Here is a 23,706-nt window from a genome sequence, read left to right as displayed (position 1 = left end):
GCAGATTATAAAGATTTACCTCCACTGAACTTGCCATTCTCTCCACAGAGGACAATAGCTTTTACAGATGGATCAAGATTTACATCCTTCAGTGCTTCCAAGAGAGACACCTGAACCTGTGGGCTAACGGACAAAAAAAGAAACACAAATCAAAGAATGAGCCCAGTCTAGAACATCCCATTTCTGCTCTCACGCATTACATACAACCTTTTGAAAAACGCATGGATTAAACAAAAAACACACATAGTTGTTGGATTATTACCAAGCACATATCCACTTTAACATGTTTTGATTTGGAAGGAAAAAAAATGTGTGTGCCACTGCAAGGTGCTTGCGTAGTTGAATAACAGTGAGTACAATGAACAAAAGAACATTTAGAAAACTCATGAGTGATATTTGAGCGCGAGACCTTCATACACCCCATTAAGTGCACAATGAATACCTGGTTAGAAGAACTGCTGGTAGGTTATCTGTCTTAGTCCAGTCAAAGTCTACTGCCCTCCTTCAGCCCCGTAGATGGCACAGGATCTTCTTATAGTGTTGACGACTGACCTTTAATTTGTGGTCTGAAGCCAATTCGAATGGTCAAGGGCTTGCTGTATTGGAATAACTCTGCTCCCTTGGATTGAGGCAAGAAATGAATGGCTCCAATGGGAAGACAAGATTCACAAAAAATACAAGACTGCATAGTCTATCCAGGAGGCAAGTGTCACCCCATAGAATACTCATTCAATTAAAAACTTACAGAAAACTAGGGCACTAAAAGGGCAGCTTTGCTATTCTCATTACTATCGACAGGCAAGTCAGGCACTCATAAGGTGTGGCATCACTAAATTCATATTTACCCATGCTGATATGATTAGCACGAATAACATCATCGTGATGATCTGGTTAGACCACTTTCTCATACATTTTATCAATGTCAGAAAGACTAGAGAGAGGACATTTTTTAGAAAGTCAGGCATCACTTGGCCATCAATAAAACGGAGACTGTGAACGCTTGGAATACTTGTGGAGGTATACGGGGATTCCTAGCAGGCTACGGATCATGCAGAGTCATTAGCAACAAACACTAGAGACTGTCCAAGCAAGACCTTCAACAAGGTCCTAGTCCCTTCCATCTCCAAAGAAGAGTATTGTGCCTTGAGGCCTAGCAGTAGTTAGTTTAACACCACTCTTAAGACAGAGAAGCTTGTAGTATGGCAGTATGATGCAAAATGGTACCTTTGACAGAGATTCTGAGTTTTGGCCACGTTATCCTGTGAACATCTGGTATGATCCCTCTCCTGTTTTTGAGACTGCTAAATAGCCCTGGTTTCTTTTTTTGATTGGGGAATTGGGTTGAAGGAGCAGCTTAAACACTGTTGTTTCCTGATGCTACACTCAAAAGAGGCTAATTAGGAGGATGATCCTCTTAATTTCTCTGGAGAGGGCCGTGATGGTGGCAGCAGGGACCCTCACCAAAATTGATTACATCATTTTATGGGATATTGGTCTTCCAGTGGACACCATTTAGAAATTGCCCATGGTCCAGGACATAGTTTTCAAGATGGTTCATAATCTTTGCAAATTTGATCTGCTTTTTGGACCCCCACCATCCCAGGGGCAGAAGTATTTGATACCAAATCAAAGAAGTGGCACGAACAAAACATCTGCCTCCCCAAGTGGTTTTAAAGATCTTGGGAACTTGCATCATTTTAGCCGTTGCTGATCGAAGGCATCTTCTCGGAGAAAAAGAAAGAATTTTTTTCTTCAGATGTTCTGGGCCTATCCCATGAAGGGCCTTATGTGCGTGCAATACAGAGGAGTGCTTTAAAAGCCACTTTTTTTTTTTTTTTAATCGGGAGCCACTGTGGCTCCTCCAAACCCTTGGAGCACGAGTCATATTTTCTAATGTTTTTCAGAATCCAGACTGCTGCAAACTGCAGCCTCCGTTGTGTTTTTTAGTAAGCCTTGTTACATGCCCATTAATCCAGCCTCGATAACACTAAAGTGACAACAACTATTGTCTGAATATCAGACGAGATGTAAAGGAGAATTTGTTTCAGTAGCTTTAAACGGTAAAAACATGAGGAAATAAACTGATTTGTCTGGACAGCAAACATTTAGAATCGAAAACTAGACCTAACCCAGTTACCAAAGTGAAAAATGAAGGTAAAGGGCCCATAGTTGATGGCCACCAAGAGGCATGATTATGAGACATTGAATTCTCATGCACAGTACCACAGCTGTACTTTATTTACAATGACACTAGTAAACGTTATAAAGACCTGGAGTACTTGAATTACAAATGTAGTAAAAACAGCAGGGGCTTCACAGAGAGTGGTCTCCATCAAGGAGCCTCCGTGCTGACTGGCACTGTGCCTCAGGGCGATGCTCTCTGCACTGAAACAGTGTCTTAAAGGTATTCGTAAGAGACTGTGCACGGAGGTGGACAAGATCAGAAGGCAAGACTACAGGCATGGACTGAAAACCGCGCAGAAGGGGTCGCGTGCGGAGGGTAGAGTGTGTTGTAATGGGACGAGAATACATTTCTGTGCTATTAGGAGTTAAGCCAGTGAACGTTATTCCAAGTTGTCCAATGTGCTATGCAGATTGAGTTATAATGTAGGACTTGATACTATGATTTATTTCTTCAAGGATGAACAGTCCACTCCTTTTTGGTTTAATACCACTTTTTATGAAGACCTCAAGTAAACAGGGCTTAGGCTTTCGTCTGTCATATTGATTGGTAGTCATGATCCAAAGGAAAAAAAAAACAAATTGTTGAGGCTGTACTTAGCAAGGACCTAGAGAAGGCATTGTGATACATTATACTGGAGTCAAACCTTAGTGTTGCCCAAGAAACAGACAATGGGTTATAACAGAATGCCATGAAACCATAGAGATCTGGTTCATATATGGAGCATTAAATGTACTGACAATTTCAATGGGAGAGAGGGCTCAGTGAAAGGTAGGACTTACTAGCAACAAACACAACCAAGGGAAAATATGCACTATATCCATATGTAAATATACATTTGTAGCTCAGCTCCCCGCTGTTGGGCTACTGAATACCAGAGGTGGCATTTAAAGCGTCTCCGAATCCACAGACAGCAGGCACCGGTCATTCATTGTGGGTCTATGAAGTGCTGGTGCACTGGATGGCATGGATGGATTAATACAGGAATTCTAAAACACTGCCAGTGCCGGTCCCTCCTAGAACAGGGCACAAGGAATTGAGACTCAAACACTCCTGCAGTGGCATAATGAACCGTTTGCTGCATAGTGAGAGTACACAAACAGCAAAAGAGTAGAGATCAATTATTTGCTACAGTTGCTCAGCATCCACCCAGGTCAGGTGTGTGCTTGTACCTTACTACAATAGAGAACTATTTGCTTGCCGGGGAGAGTGGGATATTTGAGACTGGAGGGGTGAGATACCCAAGAATATAGTCACTTACATAGTTGACGAGAAACGACTGTGCAGGCCTGGCCCCTACAAAGGGGATATAACACAGCAGGTAGCCTGATGCCAATAGAGGACCCTGGAACCCAGAACATCAGGCATCTCTGGCCCCTGAAGCACCCAATAATAGGACACAAAAGTAGACGCACAGCCCAAGTGGAGCAAAGCCAAGGCCCAACCGAAGAACAATTCTGTTGTCAAATTCTCAAAAGAAAGAAGACAAACAAGACAAAGAACATAGCTCACCCAACCACAGAGCAAACGTAACTGCCACCAGTAATAAGGCCTTCAAAGTCAAAAGGCGTAAACTCACAGAGAGCAGAGGCTCAAAAGATGGATACTGGAGAGCCTCAAAGCTAACTTCAGATCCCAAAGAGGACACACCACCGGAGGGATGGGACAGAGAGTGGCAAACACCTTAACTATCCAGGTGACCAGACCCTGATCATCCACCACAACCCCCAAGGGAGACTGAAAAGCCTTAATCCCCGCTCACTGCACCCTAAGAGTGGCAGGACTAAGGCCCAACTGAAAACCATCCCGAAGAAACTCCAGCACCAGTGGCAGGGCAACAGAAAGAGGACCACCTACCAACAAGGCACTGAAACATCAAGCTGACCTGTTCAACCGATATGCCGTCAACCAGAGCTGTGACAGGGAGGACACCTGGAGAGTCGAAAACATCAAAGGAGATGGAACCAATGTAAACCTCCACTTAGGACCTACCTTTATCTCGATCAACAGAGGAAACCAGAGTGAGCAGGCCATGCCGGAGCCACCAAAACAACCTCAGCCCTCTCCCTCCGAACCCAAACCAGAAACCTCAAGAACAAAGAAAACAGAGGGAAACATCATGGGAGAAAGACAGAAGTTCTGAGAGGACGGCATCTCCATGCTCAGGCAATCGGCCCGACAAGTTAGAATCCCCTGAATAAAAGATGGCCCTCAACAAGACCAGTGTCAACTGAGCCCACCACAACAGACGATCAGCAACAGCTGACAAAGACAGAGCCCCTCTCCCCATCGATTGGCATAGGACGTTACCATACTGTTCTGTCTGGACTAGGACAGCCATGCCCTGAAGACAAGGAGAAAAATGGAGGAGAGACAGATGAAAAGCCTCCACCTCCTTCCAATTGGAAGACCTTGAACTCTGGCACGCCAGCCACAGACCCATGACCGTGAGAGACTCCGACCAGGCCCCCCCAGCCACTCTCACTGGCACCCGTCGTGATGATCACCAGATCTGGAGACCACAAAGAGACCCCCTTCAGAATGTTTGCCTGAAAGAGCCACCATTCCAGTTCACCCGGAATTACTGGAGTCACCGGGAGAAGACAAGCCAACTCCTGCACATTGGGGACCCAATTGCTCAATATGAACCTCATCAGGACATTGAGGTGCCAACAGTCCTATGGAACCAAGAACACACTGGCCACCAGATCCCCTTGCACGTACGCATGGATCCGACTGGCTGCGTAGGTCAAATCACCTCTTTTCCCCTGACAAACGGTCAGCATGGGGTACAGCAGAGACCGATCGGATCCATGAGGCATAACACACTCAGAGTTTAAGTACTCCGACTAGAGGATTTGTGAGTAACACCACAATTCACTACACTCGCAGCACACTTTAGGGTGTGTGCCGATATCTACACACACGTGGCCGCCTTTTTTGGTCACTCACTAATTTGGTCCTGACGAAAGCCTTATGATCTAATCCAAAGGCTGAAACTAGTAGACCCAAACATTTAAGGGATACCGAGGTACATACTATACCTCTTAGAGATCCCGATGTTGTTTTTACATATGTCCTAGGACCCTTTCATTTAAACTTTTATAAGGGCTATTCCTAGAGACATTTTTAACTCATAACTGCACTTCACATATCTCTTAACTTTCCCTCCCAACCAACCTGCTCTGCTGTAACTCATGCGTTGAAGCACAGCTGGATTGCATTAGGTGATCCAGCTGGGCCCCGATGAAGCATGCCACCTACCAGGTAGGTGGGTGAGGGGTTTCCTAAAAACGTTTTGGGTGTTAGACCAGGCATCTTTGGTGTGGTTTCCCTTGAGTTTTTGCCCTCGGACTTCCTGTTTTCGGTGACTTCATTTTTTCTGGGTTTTGGAATCTGGGCACTCTACCACTGCTAACCTGTGCTGAAGAGCATGTCTTCTTAAAACATAGTAACATTGGTTTAGCCACAATTGGCATTTTTATTTACTTATAAGTCCCTTGTAAAGAGCTCTACATGTGCTAAGGGTCTACAAATCAAATGCTACCAGTGGGCCTGCAGGACCGATTGCGGCTCCTTCTGAAGCAGCCTTTTAAACAGGTCTCAGGCCTGTCATTGCAAAGCCTGTTAGTGCAGTATTAAACTGACATTACGACCTCACAAGTTAACCTACTTGCCAGGCCCAAACCTTCCTTTTTAGGTCGAGCCTGGACAGCGCATGCGCGGTCGCAAGACCCGAAGTAAACAGTATTTGGAGTGTAATCCTGCCTGCCACTTCGCATTGGCTCACTCTTCTCTTGCTCGGTCATTATTGGCTCGCGCTCCCCAGACATCACTTCTGTTTATTGCAGGCAGCACCGACCAAGTACAGTATTGTTTCGCTGCAGGGCCGTATGTTTTCATTTGATGATGATATAAAGCTTATTAAGCGCTCGAATGCCGAGGCGTCTTGGCGCTGGTGTGTGTACACAGGGCAGGAACTGAACTAGATCTACTCAGGAGTAAACAGCCAAGATTTCAAGGCTTTCCTAAAGGATAGAAGGTTAGGCTGCAGTCTCAAAGCCATTTATTCCAAAGTTGTGCAGCACAGCTAGACAAAGACCTGCCACCCCATCTGGTCCGTCGAAACTTTGGGGTACAGATCAGGCCAAGACTACTTCATTGGTATTTTTTTTAAGCACCATGGCGCCTGGTTCACCCATAGCGGCCTGCTCCTTTCTTTTCTCTATTTTTTTTAAACAGCGTTTGGTATTTTTTCTGCCAACGCGACACGATGGTAACGACGCCTGTGCATCTTTTTTAAATGTGTGGCTCGCAATGGTGCCCGTGTGGTTTTACGGGTTATTTTTAATTGTGTACAGCATCTGCTTTCTGCCCATTAAGTTTAATTTGATGCTGCACACCCCTTGGGTGCACCCTCCCTGTGTGTCTCTGTGCCTGCCGTGCGCGCACTCACGCCATGGGTAAGAAGGTGGCTGTTATTCTGGCGCTGCGGCATGTTCGACAGCACCAAAGTCCACATGGCTTTGGCGGTTATGGTCCATTCACCATTGCAAATAAAACATTGGTTTAATCCCTGTAGTCTTACATGTAATATGCGTGTGTACACATCTGTGGCGATTATACCGGTCACTGACTTCTTTAACATCTCCTCTTCAAGCAGCACTCGCATGTTAGGGAGTAAATGCTTAAATCACTTCACAGGTGGTTGGAGATGGAGCACGTCAGCGCGCTAACGTTATATTCTTAAATTGGAGGTAAGGGACTACTCACCAGCTGGCAGTAATAATTTTCCCAGAATCGCCTATCCCTAAGAGAGGCGGCTCCCATTTACAGCTCTTTAATAACAGACTTAAACCTGAAGTGAGTGAGTGAGATGATGTTGCCGTCCTCAGCTTTGGTTCTCATCTTCCATCGTTTCTGGTGTTATTCTGTGCTTGGAAAATTAGATTATCTTTCTTGATGGGGAGGGTTTGTGCAACTAATTCTTACTGACATATTTAGCTACCGCTAGTACGCAGAGATCGTGATTCCCTTTGGCAGAGCTCACTCAAATTGGGTTCCAGTGCCATTTCTCGAAGTACCACTTTTTCTAGTCACTGGCCTAATCCAACCCGTTTTCTGTCGCTTCTTTGTCGCATATCTACCAGGATAGCCTTTATGCACCAAATCAACCTTAAGAGACTGGAAGGATAGTCAAGTCAAGGCAAGGAGCAGACCAACCTCCAATGAACAAAACATTGCTCCTGCTTCATCTGTTTCTTATAAAGACAATGTCGAGAACGTAAATACTTCATTGTAGAGAGCCATTTTTTTACAGCTATAATTGTCCAGCAGTTCTAGATAGCCTTGTTTAATAATGTATTTTGTCAAGCCTCAGAAAGAAAGCTGAACAGATTTCTTCGATATTACACAAGTCACAATATTCATGCCTCCGGATGTTTATGAACATTCGTTTTAGGTTAGGACCAGGAAAGACTTTTTAAATTCCACTATTAAACTTTAAAAAAAAAAACGCAACCCACCACCTCCACATGTAAAAGAAACATCATATGTATATGTTTTCCTAGAAAAAAAACGTAGTTCTAGTGGGTATTTGTTATCATTATTCTTGGCCTTTTACATGGTACACATGAACAGCGCCCTGCCTACAGATTGGATGTTTTTGTTACCCTAGTATTGGTACTATATTAATGTTAAAGAGAGCATGCAATCATCTGACCTTCAAATATCAGACAAAACTTTCCAGGAGGCTCAACCCATACGTCTTTACTGAGTAACCATGATGATGCAAATATTGATAAGGCTATGCTCAGTATGCTCAGGTGTGTGATATGATAGGTTTATGTTGAAGTCTGGGATTTGCTGATTTTGCTTGTTGTGGGCCTGTCCGTTATTATTCTGTGGACTAAACTGACAAGCAGACACACCCAGGCAGCCACCACACACACACAACCGGTGGGCCCTTTTCCAAGATTCCATTGTCAGATTCATTGCAAAGCAAATTGTAACTGCAGACTTCAGTCTGGGGTATCGTAAGTACCATGTGGGAGTGACGACGTATTACTGCACTGTATCAGTGCGTGGCCGGATGTATAACTGACACTTCCTCCAGTTCAGTCAGCCTTACATACCTAAGCCTGACATATGACTGACTCTTCCACGGCTCTGCCAGCCTATGCTGCATGGCTAAATACTTAGAAGGCCCCAAAGGCGAGACCGATTGCATTGCAAATGCTTGTTATTACATATACTTCACCCCTAAGCTAGGCCCCGTCAGCCAATGGGCAGGGTGCAGTGTATCTAAAAAGTAAGATATGTACTTCAAGCTTTATATGTCCTGCAAGTGAAATGCTCTTAAAATTTGTTTAGACTACTGGAAGGCCTCTCTCTCCTACAGGATAACATTGAGATTGCCTTTTTACATTGTGTGCGTAGTTTCCAATTAGGAAGAGATGGGACGCCCAAATTTGGTGTCTCTGGGCACACAATTTAAAAAAACAACTTACTGTGAAGTTGGTATTTAAATCGCACTTTTAGAAGTTTGCATTTTATTACTTAAACCATTTGGTGCCTTCTGCCGGTCTCTGGAATACACTTCTGGGGTGAGTAGCTGCCTGCATTCCCTCTAGACAGCCACACACAAAGGAAGAGTAGGTGTGACTGAGTAGCCATCTGCATGTTGATGGGTCATCCTGAGCAGGATGGGAGGGAGTAGCTGACACCTCACACCAGGGCTGTGTTCTGTCCCCACACAAATATTGCATTCCCTCCTGGAGTGAGTCTGGTGCCGGGGCAGGAAAGGCAGGGTTTTGTGAACTTCAAAGCATCTCTTTGAAGTCTCCCTACCTTAAAGGCCTAACTCTGTATATGCACTGGACGTCGGACAGCACCAAATCAGGACCATTCTGGAACTAAGGTCATTCTAACAGAAGAAGGCTGTTGTGTTGCCAGGAAGGACTACCACTTTGCTGAATTGCTTTGCTGTGTTGGCCTGCTGCTTCTTGCCTGCGAGTGAGAAAAACCTGCATCTCTACACTCCAGAACCGAAGCCCTCCATAAGGGCTTGTTGGCTTGCCTCCTGTTTCCGAAGTCTCAGGGATATCAAAGACTTCGCTTTAATCTTGAACTTAGCACCTGGACTTTACTTGCTGAAGTCTTGCTCTGCCAATGGTGCACACCCAGGCCGGGCCATTGGAACGGACTTTAAACAGGCTGCATCTGTCAGAACTTGCGCATCAACGCCATTATGCCAATCAAAACCAATGCATCTCCGAGATCAGGATCAAAGCATCACCGCTGTTGCAGGGACTGGACTAGCACAGTGCACTCGGAGCCGCCACATCGAATCTAGGACCACCTCTTCGGAACCAACGCATTGCTGCTACTGCATGGAGAAGATGTAAGCATCGCCCCTCTAGCGTGGATTAATCCTGCGCATCACATTCGGAACCGCCACACTCTGAACTGGCACTCCGCAAAACGGAACCAACGCATACCTGCAGTTGCGTGGAGAAGTCAGGAGCATCACCCCAATTTCGTAGGGAATCATCAACTCATTTCGGGCTGCGACAAGGATTAAGGTGCTTTGCTCAGCGGGCCATACGCGGGTCCTGTAGCAGGCCTGCACTCCATTGCTGGTGGCCTGAACTCTGTCCTTTGTCCCAGTCCAGTGGAACCAATTAACTCCCCTGCCACAAGTACACGCCCCCCTAATCTGCCGCAGGTTTTACAAGAGAGGCAGAAGGCGTTGCATGCGGCAGCAACAATGCGCAATCACACTCAGAGACAGAATCCCGACACTTCCCCTGAATGCTCCCCCAGCGACGTGGGCTCCACTGCGACGTGGTCATCCGGTGGAGTCTGTGCAGCCCCCGGATGTGACTCAGATGGCAGAAAATTAATTTAATGTAGCCTGGTTGCGCGTCTCTCATTCTTCCACGGTTACTGACCGCTCCGGAGAGTCTCTGGCTTTCTGCGGTACCTGGTCTCTAGCGACACTCAAAAGCAACGGAGCAGTTGTTCACGTGAGCGATGCATGTCAGGGGGTGGAGGTCTCCTTAGTGTTTTGAGCTACAATGGCAGGAGGTCCATGGAGTTGTTGACCTTGTCAAGGATGAATTGTGGGAGTTCTTCTACTATCCAAGGGCTTCATTTATGAGGCCCTAGCTGCACTCTTGCAACACTGTAGCGTCACTTGTTTGACGTTCTGGTGGCGCAATGTGCCATAGCATGTGTACAAGGCCACGTTTTGCCACTTTACGTAGCTTTTCATGGCCTTGTAATATGTGCCTCTTTCACACATTAAAAGGTGTGAAAGGGGCGTTCAATGGGTGTTGTTGTGGACTTTCCCACGCCAAACCAATGGAATCTGAAGCATTCCCAGATTCACGAGAAACCGTAAACCTTTGGAATGCGTCAGAATCTAACACCACCCGAAAAGGGTGGCATTTGGGAGGTGCTAAGAGGATAAATGTTTTAATTTCTCCTCTTTTTTTTTTTTCTTCTATGGCAGGCGTAAGGGTGATGCAGTGCCATAGGGATAGGCTTGCCCCATGCTGGAGTTGCGTCATGCTTGTGACACAACTGCAGCAATGCGTGACTTTAGCACCAACAGATATGTCAGGATTCCAGACGTATATAAAAATCGAGAGCCGTACAGTAAATAAGGCACATCCATGATGTTGCAAGGAGGGGGCAGTGAAAAGTGTCCAATCGCTGTTTTATCTTATTGATAGGGTGCATTCCTGACCTTTTGTTTTGGCGCAGGGCAACGCAGCAATATTCCTTACAGCGCTGTTCAGCACAGAAACATCTTATTTGTGGCCCCAAGTGTTTGCACCAATGTTAAGACCAGGTATTTTCTGGTCTTAAAAAACTGCCTCCAATTGGACTTAGCGGCCGTTTTGTTGGTTTTGTGACATAAAAGGAAATCCTTGTCAATACCACGTTGGGTGTTTTGCGGGAGTTTTTATGCAGGAACACGTACCTTGCATCTCAATTTTCGGTAAGTCATGCTAACAGAAGTACCGATGTGAAACATTTCCATTCATGCTAGAAAATTGCCACTAACTGGAGTTAGCGGCAACTTGAAAATACGCAGATAAAAAAAAAAAAAATGTTCCTGTAAATATGCCCCTCAGTTTTAACTTGACCTATTGACCTATTGTATGTTTTGCGCTGCTTTTGGCCTTAAGTATTGTAATCAGAAAAGATTAGACTTTTCCTGGATTCGTATATGGTCTTGCTGAAATTTCGAGCTTTATGAAGGATTAACTCTTGATCATGGCACTTTAGGAAGTTAGCTATGATAGGGCGCGATGGGCACCTGGGGGCAGCTGTGCCATCAGTGCTCTGTAGGCATGCTCAATTATCAGCTTCTGGGATATAGGAGCTTAGTCAGCTTCTTAAGAATGGTTATGGATCTCTTCCTTCGTTAGCCTCCAGAAAGCCAACAAAAAAGGCCGCAAACCATAGGTTATTCCTTTGTGATCAACCTTCAGAATCTTCTCCCTACTAAATAAGGTCTTCGTACATTGTGGTCAATTGTGCCACAGTAGATCAGAGCTCTTTGATTGTGTCCACTAGCTCAGAGAGGCTCTCTTCGGCCTCCATAACGCTCTCAACTGCATTTCATGGTCTTGTCGTAGATGGGTCACATGCACTCCATGACATTGATCTTGGCGTCACGGGTTGCTTTGGCGTTTTGAATTGTTTAGAGGATTAGTCAGTAGCTGTGGATGAATGGTCTTGCAGCAGTACCTCTGGTTGATTGGATGAAATAGTTGCCCTACAAGTGGCTGTCCTGCGGAAAGGCGTTTGGAAAATATGTCTGTTTTCTTGTTTTTATGTCTGATGGGTTCTCTGCAGTGTGCACACTGGGGCCACCAACACACGTTAGGTTCTCAGCTGGTGTGGCGGAATTCATGCCCCTATGCCTGGTGGAAGAGTGCACATTCAAAGGAGAAATGGGCGATAGTAGTTACGGAGTCAAACGGTATAGTCGAAAAGTCTATATTTATTACCCTGTTGTAATAGAATATAAGAAACGTACAGAATTGTTAAACTAGGTTATAAACTGTTTTCCTAAAATGTATCTCTAATATGGGAATGTGCATGTGATGGGGCATAACAATCCATAGTTTCCCCGGTGCGCCCCTGGCTGCGGACTCGTTGGATAGGATACACTTCCAAGGTTCCCCGGTGCTTCCTCCAGACTGCCGACTCATCAGGCATCGGGTGAGGCACACTTCCCAGATTCCCTGGTGCTCTCTCCAATGTACCGAGTCATCGGATGGGGCTGGAGTAAAAATGCTGTCTCCACACCAGTACACATATTCACTGTTTGGGAAGTTTAAAGCAGAGACAGTCTTCTGATCCGGTGTTCCTTGGTCTCTTGGTACTAGACTGCTTCAAAAGCAAAGTCACCCTAGGAGCCCTTCGCTGCTAGCCTTTTCTGTCAAACATTAGGTGGCATCCAACTGCATTCTGCAAAGCAGAGCAGATTCTAGTGAGTTTAGGAGACCAGCCAGGTCTTGAGCCGTAATGGCCTAGTAGGCCATTTGAATATTTTGGAACAACCGATTTCAATGTAAACAATCTGACAAAAAATAGATGAAAATTTGAAAGAAAGTTTTCAAGAAGTTCCAGGAATAAACAAACTGTGAACTCCAATGGAAAAACTGGCAATAAAGGAAAGGAGGAAAGCACTTGTTTCCGCCAAGAATATAGGTTTCCCTTGGTGTGAAAGTAGTTTGTGTCTGCATATTGACTCTAAAACCAGGATGACTGAACCCTGTCCAGCTGCTTAATCTATGGAGAGAGACAAGAAGACCCAAAGTCATACATAGCGGTAGGTTCTAGTTTTAAAAGACTTAAAGACTGAGATTACTTGATAAATGTAGTGTTTTGATGAAGAATAAGAATTCATAAAGATTATTTTGCTATTACAGCAGCTACTCTGGAGACACTGCAATTTCTCTTCACTTCAGGATAACCCCAGAAACTCCCCCAAGGAGCAGGCTAATAATTTATGTTCAACTCAATCAGCAATAGTGAAAGAGGGAATTTAAGAACTAAAGATTTTAAACATTTAATTGTTCTCTTTCAGATCTCCATCTGGGCTGTTCCTTTCCCAAAACTATTTTCCAAACCAGGCCACTCCAAAAGCTCAGTGCCAAAAAAACAGTGAGTTCGCGGTGCCTAGAGGTAGACTCCAAACAACTTCATGCAAGCTCCGAGTAAAGGATAAGGCTGATGGGTTATTCTTTAGCCATTAGTCCGTTGCCAAATCTGGTCTGCACATTCATAGATATATTAGCAATGGATGTCAGTGCTGAAACTCTATATGTGACCAATCGGGGTTCCCAAAAACAGAGCAGTCTTCGCTCTGCCTTAGCAGCATAGGGACTCCAAATAGTGACTCCAAATAGTATCTCTACTAATCAATAGGGCTCCACGGAGTCGGGGGAAGAGGCAAGAGCTCTCAAAATGAAGTTCCCGCCTTCATAGTTTATGAATTATCGCTGTCCTTCATCTTATCATACCAGTGTTCAGTCTTACTGGTTGCATAGGTGCCATAGTGACTTGTCTTTCTAGCTGGCCCATTTGCCCCATTTGTGCATTTCGATTCTCATAGTAGAGGCATAATAAGCAGCCAGTAGAGGACATTGGGAAGTAAACGTTGTGTGGACCAATGATGCTTTAACAGACCACTTGGTTACCCCAGCAGAGAGTCTTGTTACAGTCGGCTGAGCCCAGTAGCGTGGTGGGTGACATTTTACAGTACCAATACTCTTACTTATGATTTGGAAATTAAAACTGGAAATGCCCAATTCTATACACCTAAATTTAAAAAAAATGTTTGCAAATTGGGAATGTTACAGAATAAAAATCAATTACAGCTGAACACTACTGCAATGCAAACATAAAGGATAAAAAAACACCAATCTACAGAAGATTTGAGAAGCATATATTTTTTAATTTTTAAAAATGCGGACTCAAGTTTAATAAGCTTTAATTTGGATGTTAAAAGACAATTCATAACATCATTCAAAAATACATTCCTAAGTTTACAAACCATTCCCTGTGAAGAAGGTCCCTAGGGGGTCGATATTCCTTGTTTTTTTGTCTTAAAGGGGCGTTTTCTTGCAACACAAAATACAGCTTTTCAACACTATTGTAAAATACTTCACTTTTTCTCAAAATATTGCAGAACTGGAGTTAGAATATTAAATAAGCTTCCTGGGCTATTTTGGGGAAAGTTGCACTTTCTTTAGATCGCTTAGAACTGGAGATAGTATAGCAAATTTGCCTTTCAAGCATCCACAAAACCCGCTGCTACCCTCAATGCACACCAGAATGCTGGAAGCCTACATGTGTATGAAGGAAGAGCTGATCATCAACCGGATGGAGAGGCCTGCCACACGCATGCCTGTCTTGACCGGACTGGTTCCACCCTTCAAGCCTGGTTCACAAGAGCATTTCAAGGGACACTGCAGAGCGGCGGACAGCAAGGAGCGGACTAGAGCAAAGACATTCCCGATGTGTGCGCCTGCAGCACCACCGACCTGATCTCAACCAGACCACACAGGGGGTGGTCCACAACTTGTGCTGCATTGTATTTCTTAAATTTATTTCATTATCCTAATTCAGTTTAAACAGGGTAAACCATAAAATTACACAGTAAAAAAAGTAACATTTTAAAACAATATCTAATTTCTCAGTGCCCGTTCCCAATAACAAAACATGAGAATTTTGAGTTGGGCAGCACAGACTCTTTAACCTAAAAATAAAAACCTACTTGATAGTCCGCCATGTTAATGATTAAAACAACCTGACACTACCCTCACCTATACAATTCAGTTTGCTCTTTTCTGCTACGGAGGTGTCCTTAAAAATACATTTTAACAATCACAAAACATTAAAAACTAACATTCTATATAAAATATTATGATTAAAATTCATGACCATGTCCTCTAAACCAGCCATAGACTGCTGCTAGTCTGTGTTTATTGACATACGTGCCCGAACTGCAGCTTTTAAGAACATTCCCACTGAAAAAATGTTATCCTGTGTGAGTTGAAGCAACTTCCTGTATACTGCTCTATAGTCATTGGTGGCAAACCTTTTAACTAGGGGACGCAAGATTATTTTTGTGTAACTAGTGTAAAACCACAAAAGAAAAAAAAGTGTAGTAGTGATTTGCCTGAACTCCCATTACATGGGCAGAGGGTGGAGTTCAAATTTTCCTGAAATCCTAAGGGGAAGCATAGCATATATTTCATTGAATCGAAAGGACAAACGTCTCTCCCATCGCCCAAAAGGTTTTGTTAAATACATCACCAGTAATCGGTCTGCTCCTAAATTCATATATGCTGCTACGCTTGACTATAAAGATTTATACAGGGCCTTTTGAAGCTCCTTTTTATGAACGGTTGGCAATCCTTCCAGGATTTCAAATAAGTGTTGGTAACTTACTTTCCGTAGACGAGATTACACAGTTGCCAGCCATGGAATACTCTTGCCTTTTTCACATGCGAGACGGTATCGAATAATATCCTTAATGAGACTCGCCTGCGTATTCCTCCAAAGTGTAAGCCACAATAGTGGAGGTCAGGCGTATATGTAATCCTCAATATGCGGGCTATTCAATTCACTATGGAAAATAAAATTAGATGAGTAAATGGGAACCCCTAATACTCTTCTGCAAAACCTGTTTTTTTCCACTTGAATAGAATTACACTTAGTAATGCCCCAAACCTCTGCCCCGGATGTGGCTGTTGGTCTGCACTGTATTTTACAAATCTGCAGAAGAGGGAGAAGGGCTCATCCCTTCCTTGACTGTGGCAAGCTAAGCAGCAAGTTAACCGCTCTTGATCATTTATAGCTGCTCTGTGTAACATGTTCAGTCCATAAACCATTATCTGTAAATGTTATTCGCAGATATGAGAAAGTGCGATTGCATTTTAGAGAGGCCTCCCCCACCTCAAGTGTTTCCAGGTTCAATTTCGTTGGCCTATAGATCATTATGTAGGATTTATTAAAATTGGTGTGTAAATACAAGGATTTCATAAAATTTACAAATCGGTCCCTGAAGGTAAGCAGTCCTTCTGAGCAGTTACCGATCACATCCATAACATTGGTTAATTCACAAGTGGCCAAAAACAATGCCAGCTCAAGTCGCCCATTGCCGGATCTGGTCTGACTCTGTACACAAGAAGGAGTGTTGATGCAAACAGTAGTATTCGGGGGAATAGGAATGGGTGCGTGCGGAATTCAAACTATCATTAAAATCACCGCCAAAGAAAAAACAGCCAATTGGCTGCTATCCTCTATGGCACTTTGTAAGGAAAAAACGTATTCAAACAAAATGGAAAATTATTGTTCAGTACTTTTTCGTAAAATCGTGGTTATAAAAAAGTTGATTAGATATATAGTGGGGGCCTCTCTAGTACCTCACTGCCTGGATGTGGTTACTGAACGGCTCTAAAGCCTTCAAACAGGCTCCTCCTTTGATATTCACCCAGATAGCTAGCCTTCCTACAGCACGGCCTGATTTTGAGGGTAATGCTAGGTTATAATAGCAAGCAAAATCATGGACAAATATTTTGTTGGTAGTCCAGGTCTCTTGAAACATTAAAATTTTGAACTGGCTAATAAAGGTAAGCAATTCCGGGCTCAGTAGTTTAGAGTGGAGTCCTGCAATATTCCAACTCAGGATTTTTTATGTTTGGTTATCACTGTATGTGCGTTGGGTTGGTGGAACTATAGGGAATGACTCAGTTGCCATATTGGTAAATGCGGGCCCACCCTCGTCTATTGGGTTAGATCTCAGTCAGTCTAGCCCATCATGGCCTTCTAAAATAGGGAACCCATTACAGTGTGTGATCATCTGTGGGTGAAAAAGGCTTTCTAATAGTACTGGTCTGTAGCAGTAACCCAGAGGGAGGCAACAGATTTTGAAATTAGGACCACCAAAATCCTACTGCCATTTTAACATATTACACAGGCTCTGGGGTCTGTCAAAATTTATAACAATACAGTCACCCTCTATATCTTTGTTCTGGTGACCAAGGGGCATATGTATGAAGCCCATTTCCCGTTCGCAAACGGGCAGATTCTCAGAAACGGCCCGTTTGCGAACGGGAAAAAGCCTTTTGGGATGTATCATCCCAAAAGGCCCTCGCAAAATAGGGAATCGCAAAATGTGCGATTCCTTATTTTGCAAAAGCATTTAAGGAATTGCAAATTGAGATTCCTTAAATGCGATGTAAAAAGCACCCAAGTTGTGCGATTTCTCCTTAAGAAATCGCAAATTACCACCAACTTCAAGTTGGTGGTATTTTGAGATCTCTTTAAAATATGCACTTTTAAGCATTTTTCAAAGTGACATGTGGTGCACATACATGCCTTTAGGGCATGTATGTGTGCCACATTTGCGCACGTGCACATTTCAGGGGTGTAACAGGGTGTCCTTCAGACACCCTGGCACCCTTGAAAATGCATTCTCAATTTGCGATTCTCTAATTGAGAATCGCAAATTGAGAATGTCTTCCCATTCATTCCTATGGGTGTATGAACGGGGAAGTATTCCTTAATTGCGAATCGCAATTTGCGATTCGCAATTAAGGAATATGTAGGATTCACAAAATTATTTGCAAATCCTACATACATAGCGTTTTGCGATTCTCAAATAGCGATTCTCTAAAAATCGCTATTCGAGAATCACCAATGTATCCTTTGATACATATACCCCCAAGCCACCCAACCCTCCATACCATCAAAATGTCCTTACATCTTGTTGGATTAAAATGTTTATGTTTAGTGAACCAGTCCATACATTTGTTCCTCAGTTCCCACCATGTTTCACTTGGGGATTCCCTCAATTGGGGGAGCACTGACTAGGACCATTATGTATGGCCATGCTGCAGGTGGTAACTCCAGTTGACCCTTACTGGGAACGTGCCTTACAACATGTGGGCGGCTGTGGGTGCGACTTCAGGCGGTAGACGATTCCAGCCTTGCCCCTCTATCAATGGAGGATGCTGGTTCCATTTGTGTAGTACTTTTATTAATTGCGGTAACAATGTCCCCTACGACGGTTTGTTTAATCAGGCTGGATTAATCTGTGGGTCTGCATTAATTAACCCATCCCTTGAGGGTAAATTTAGGGTCTGGGATATAGATGCCCTATTCGGAGTATGTTTCGTGGAGCACACATGTGGTACACTGCCCCTGTCCTCAACCTCATTTACTGCCATTATGCAGTTCTGAATTGTGTCCAGGCTCCTCTCGATGTTGACCATATTTTCCAACAATGGCTTGAGTTTATCATCTAGTATGATATTAAGTTTAGAACAGTACTGTTAAAAAAACAGGGGGGATCTGTGAGCCGGCCTGCAGTTCCCTCAGTGTCTGGGGTCAGTGTATGGGGTAGGTGCTTTGGTTGTAGATTAGGGGCTGGTGCTTACTGTACTGGGTGTATCCAGCTAAGAAGGTGGTTATTGGTACTGGCAACTCGGCTAGGCGGCTTCCTTTTTGTGGGCATCTGTTTACCAGTTCTTTTTCGCTTTACAGCCAGAGCAGCAGGAGGGCAGTTGTCTATCACCAATGCTGCAGGCTCAAGATTGACCGAATTATGAGCAAGTTCAATGCTTTCACTTAAATTAAGTGTCCTCTGTTGTGAGGAGGTCATTTCCTTAGATTTGGTTTTACTAGACAGCATCCCACCTTCGGCTAGGGGCACTATCGACCTCTCAGGGCCTAGTGATAATCTGCGCTCTACTAGGTCTATCTCATTGGAGACTATCCCCACAACTCTTTCTAACAGAGTCAATGCTAACAGTGGGGCGTGAAGTAACAGTACTACCTTTGTTTTTACGTTTCCCCATAATAATATATTAGAGGCGTTCTGCCTTCCTGCGAAGCTCTGCTGATTACTGGATACTAGAACCATGCGGGAGGGGCCAGCCCAGCCTCGTCTGGCTGGGACCCCTGCTGCTGTAAACAGGCATCTCCGGGCGCTGGGTGCAACGTCAGCGGTGGGCGGCTCCTGCGGCAGTTATGTCTGTGGCTTTAAGTCTATGCCCCTGCTCTGTTGTGCAGTGCCCCAGCAGCAACGCTCCCCAGTGCCTGGAAACACACACTGGGGATAAGCAGTGCCCTACAAATCGTTGATCGATAGGGATCTTCTGCCGGCTGCCCGGGGCCCACGAAGGAGACCCGCTAAGAGGGCGGCCGCCTTAGTGCCACAAGACGCACAGGAGGCAGACTCCCAGTGGTTAGGACCCTCAAGGGTCTGGCGTGCTGCATCACTTCCGGGTAGAGGGGGTGAGGTACATAGACTTCTCCCCGCCCACTGGGCGCCCTCTTTGCCCTCTACCCTGATGCCGTTTTGGTCGTGTCCCCTGAGCTGCTGCATCTCCAGCGCGGTGAGAGCATGCCCCCCACTCTCCCCCGCCCGGGATCTCCCAAGTCCCGGGTAGCACCTTGGGCTGAACGGCCCAGCTGCGGCCCGCGGGAGGGGGGGGCGGCGGGGGTGGTGGTTTGGGCAGCTCTCGGCGTCATGGGTGGTGGAGTTAGAGGCTCCCCCCCCTCTGGTGTGGAAGGAGGCGAGGCAGGGCCCCTAGCCAGCAGCGTTGCCGGGAGGCCCCTGCCCACGTGGTAGAGGTGCCCATGGCTAGACCGGGTCTGTCTACCGGAGGGCCGCGCAGCCCCCCTCCCTCCCGGGGCTCGTGGTTCCAAGAGCGGTGGGGGGGCCAAGGCCTTGGCCTGTACCGTTCCATGCAGGGCTGGCGCTACGGAGATCCTGTACTAACCCTGCGTTTCAGGGGGCCAGCCCTAATCAGCACCAGGCGCGCAGGAGTCAATAGGCCTGGGGTTTGGCCCCTGCTGGGTCTCGACAGGCCAACCGCGCTGTAGTGTCCTGCGAGACACGTTCTAGTGTCCCCGCACTTATCACCGAAGTGTTGATCACCGCTTAGGTGAGAAGTCTGGTGAGTGATCTCAGTGGGCGGGAGCTTCGGCGGCCGAGCGAGCTTGGTCTGGCAGAATGGAGGTGCAGGGGCGCTAGAAGGTGTAAACGCAATGCAGCCTGTACTCGAGTGCGGCCATGTGTGTAGACCCAGGGCAGCCCGCATTACTTGAATTCTAGAAGCAGCAGAAATTCGGAGAATAGTCAGACCCGCTAAATCCTTGCACAGAAACGTTAACAAAGTAGCAGGTGTGCCCCACAAGAGGGCGGCATCTACTTACATTTCTGTAAAGTGCGATGACCCGGCAGGGGCGCATACGGGCAAATTCTGAATAACTAGTAATCCCAGGACATGCGACCAAATAACGTCCAGATCCAAGAGACTTGAGTCGTTTAAATTTGTTTTCTAAAAAGCCAGAACAAGGTTACACGAGTCACTCAAATAGCGCATGGAAGTACATCAAAAATGGCCTACAGAGATTAAGGTATTTCTCTTAGTACTTGCAGCTCTAGCTACAAATATTTATACATATTTCATTTATTTACACTGTCCGCGACCCGACAAGTGGTGCGAACCACGTGGAGCCCACCCGCGTGGAAAGAAGAGGCCCGCCGGCCGAAGGGGAGGAGCCGCGCGAGGAAGCAAGCGTGAGCCCACCCCATGCCTTCATCCGCTGCAACGGCAAGCTCTGAGTGACCCCTGAGCAGCGGGAGCCCACCCCGCGCCTTCATCCCCCGTGAGCAGGTGTGGCCCACCCAGGGGAGCGGTGAGGTCCGCGGGAGCCCACCCCGCGTCCGAGAGTGTGGAGGAGATCCCGGTGAGTGAAGCGCTAATAAATAGACAAGCGCGAGGTGCCCCCGGGCAGCCGAAGTGAGTACAAGCCCCCCCTCTACCCCCCGCGCGGCCCGTGAAGCAAAAAGGCCTGCAGCGGGGGGCGGAAAGGAATTAACACGGACATGTATGCAAAGCGGCTCACTGCAACACACCAGACCCTCCAGTCGTGCCTAACCGCCTGCGTGTGCCCCCAAAAGCTGCTGAGGCATCCAGGCGCTAAGTGACTCCCACTCGGGCAAGAGGAAAAAGTAACGGCCCACAGCGCAGCGGAATAAGTAAAGCGGAGCCCACCCGCAGCGGTATGAGTCGGCAGGCGGCCAGCGCTGCCAAGAAAGAGGCGCCGTACTAATTAAACCAGCGGGTGCCTACCCCGCACAAGGGAACATGCCGGCACCCCCTCCCCCTCCCTGCCGCGCGAAGACTGCAAGAAGCTGCCGCGGGCAGGGAGGGCGATCGCAAAAGTAAAGAATGGCCGCCGCCGGCCATCTGGATCATGCCCCCCCACCTCGCAGGACCCCCGGCGGCATGAACCAATGGAGCATTTAAACCCAGCGTGACAATGGAGCATTTCTCCCCCCAACTCGTGCACACAATGCCTTGACCTCTGCAGCTGACTGGAAATGCCTGTGCCCCCCCTCCTGCCTTCAAATAAATAAATGCAAAGACTTACCTGCTGTCTGGCCCCGGTCCTGCTCCCAGTGTTCTGCTTCTGCTGTAGCTCCAGCTCCCGGACCGTGAAGCCTGGAAAGTGGAAGACAACACGGAAGGAAAGTCTAGCAGCAAAGAAGGTTGCTGCTGAGTGAAGGGTAAAGCAACACTGCCATCTAGTGGCCACTGGTGGTACTGCAGAAAATGGGAAAATAAACAAGCCTGCAGCAAGACAAGGAGGAAGTAGAAGGGTCAAGCCACATCCACCCCAGCGAGGACTGCGCTGTCGCCGCATCAAGTGGAGCGAACCAACGGACTCAGCGCAGATGTACCCCAGACGCGGAAGGTACACAGCAGGCCTACAGGAGAGGAACCCACTGAAGAGGATGGGCGCAGCAAGTATCCGACACTGACGGCTAAGGATGCAGAAGCACACCCAGTGGCGCCAAGAAGCCACCACAACAAGAAACCCCACGGCGCAAGGAGCAACGCGACACTGAAGATGTACCGCGACGGTACGAAGAGAAGCATGCACCAGCGCTCGACAATTCAGCAAACACAGGTAGTCACACGACGTGGCGCACCTCGTGAACACAGGTAGTCACACGACGTGACGCACCTCGTGAAGCCGACCAGCCAAATGGTCGCACCACAAAGGCCAAGCCAACCAGCCACATGGTCGCAGCACAAAGCCAACCCGCCAGGGGTTGCACAAGGAGGTGACCGACGCACGGGTCAGTGAATCTACGAAACAAAGGTCTGACGGAAGACCGAAGGTATCCTGCCAGTGATCGGCAGCGCGGACCGTCCAGTGGTCCAAGAAGCCCAAGAAGAACGAAGAGGACCAGGAGTATGGCCCCACGAACTTCAACAACCAAAGTAACTGGTGAAAAGGAGAAGACGAAGAGAAAGTCACGACCCTAACTCGGAATGCTGAGGAAGATGGAGAGAGTGCCCTCGGACGAGGACAAGACCAGGGAGAACACGTGCAGAGTGCGCGCGCTGCATGGAGAAGCCTGGCCAGACCAAGTGAGAACAGAAACGGTCCAGAGTGGGTCGTGAAGCGAAGGGATGAAGATATCGGAGTGGCACGTTTGCCACCAAAAGGAAAAAGGGGAAAGAAAGAGATCTGAGTGGCAAGGTTGCCACTGCAAGAAGAAGAAGAAGTCAGAGTGACTCGACACCCTCGAGAAAAGAATAGAGGAAAGAGAGAGGAGTGTGGCAAGACCACTCACACCCCGAAGATAAGGAAGGCGACAAGTGCCAGAACATGGAGAGCAAGTCCTCAGAACACCCGTGGCACGGAGAGAACACCATCTGCTTGACGATGCCTTCAGCACACCTGGGATATGCAGAGGTGAGCATGCCAGACCGTTCGGAACATCCACCTTTGGGGTCACGCGGACACTGGACAAACGCCAGCCGTGGTGACTCAGGGACAAAGGCCTCAGGGATGCCAGTGAGAGAGAGCATCCCCGCGACGAGAGATGGTCATCAGCCGCCCTTCAGCACAGGTCCCAGGAGGATGAAGACGTCGCGCGCAAAGACAGGAGCCAACAGCTACCCTCCAGGTCTGACTGCGGAATTTGAGGTGAGACTTGTCGTCTCCTCCGCACCCGCACTTATCGGCATGGGAGTAACACGATACAGGACACTCAACCCAGGACAGATCTGATGAAGCGGGCCTCAGGGATATCCCGTGGCAGGGGAACACCTGCGAGAGAGGCATCATGGTGAGAGGGGTGTCTTGCAACCAATCCGTCTTTTGCCAAAACAGAATACACGCCACAGATGAAGAAGAGGATAGGACGGAAAGATGAACGGCAACAGCTAGCGGTGAACCACAAGAACTTCAACTGCGTTTGTCGCAATGGAAGTAAAGTGAAGAAAAGACTGAGTACAACTTCAAGGCAGAGTCGTCAATGGACTGGATCCATCGAGAACCCATGGCTGGTGCCACAGTAAACTAGTGGTCTCCGCGACAAGAAGAACATCGTCTGGGACCCCAAGCAGCGGAGGCGTAAGAGACTCTACAGAAGTTTTGGTCACTGTCTTACATATGTATGG

The 23,706-nt window shown here is 46.8% G+C and overlaps 1 protein-coding gene across 2 annotated transcripts in view; it reads right to left on the bottom strand.

The window, feature by feature from the left end:
* Window positions 1-23,706, bottom strand: part of LOC146857972 (peroxisomal bifunctional enzyme-like) — a 357,734-nt gene that overhangs the window by 309,663 nt on the left and 24,365 nt on the right. For both annotated transcript variants that reach the window (XM_085648736.1, XM_085648735.1), the window contains one exon: window positions 20-123. In XM_085648736.1, the coding sequence (XP_085504862.1) occupies window positions 20-123 (104 nt within the window). The remainder of the gene's footprint in view (window positions 1-19; window positions 124-23,706) is intronic.

This window comes from Triturus cristatus, chromosome 3_2 (genome assembly GCF_964204655.1).
Source record: "Triturus cristatus chromosome 3_2, aTriCri1.1, whole genome shotgun sequence".
Classification (NCBI taxonomy): domain Eukaryota; kingdom Metazoa; phylum Chordata; class Amphibia; order Caudata; family Salamandridae; genus Triturus; species Triturus cristatus.
The sequence above is the reverse complement of the archived record's forward strand: the minus strand, read 5'-3'. Positions and strand labels throughout refer to the sequence as shown.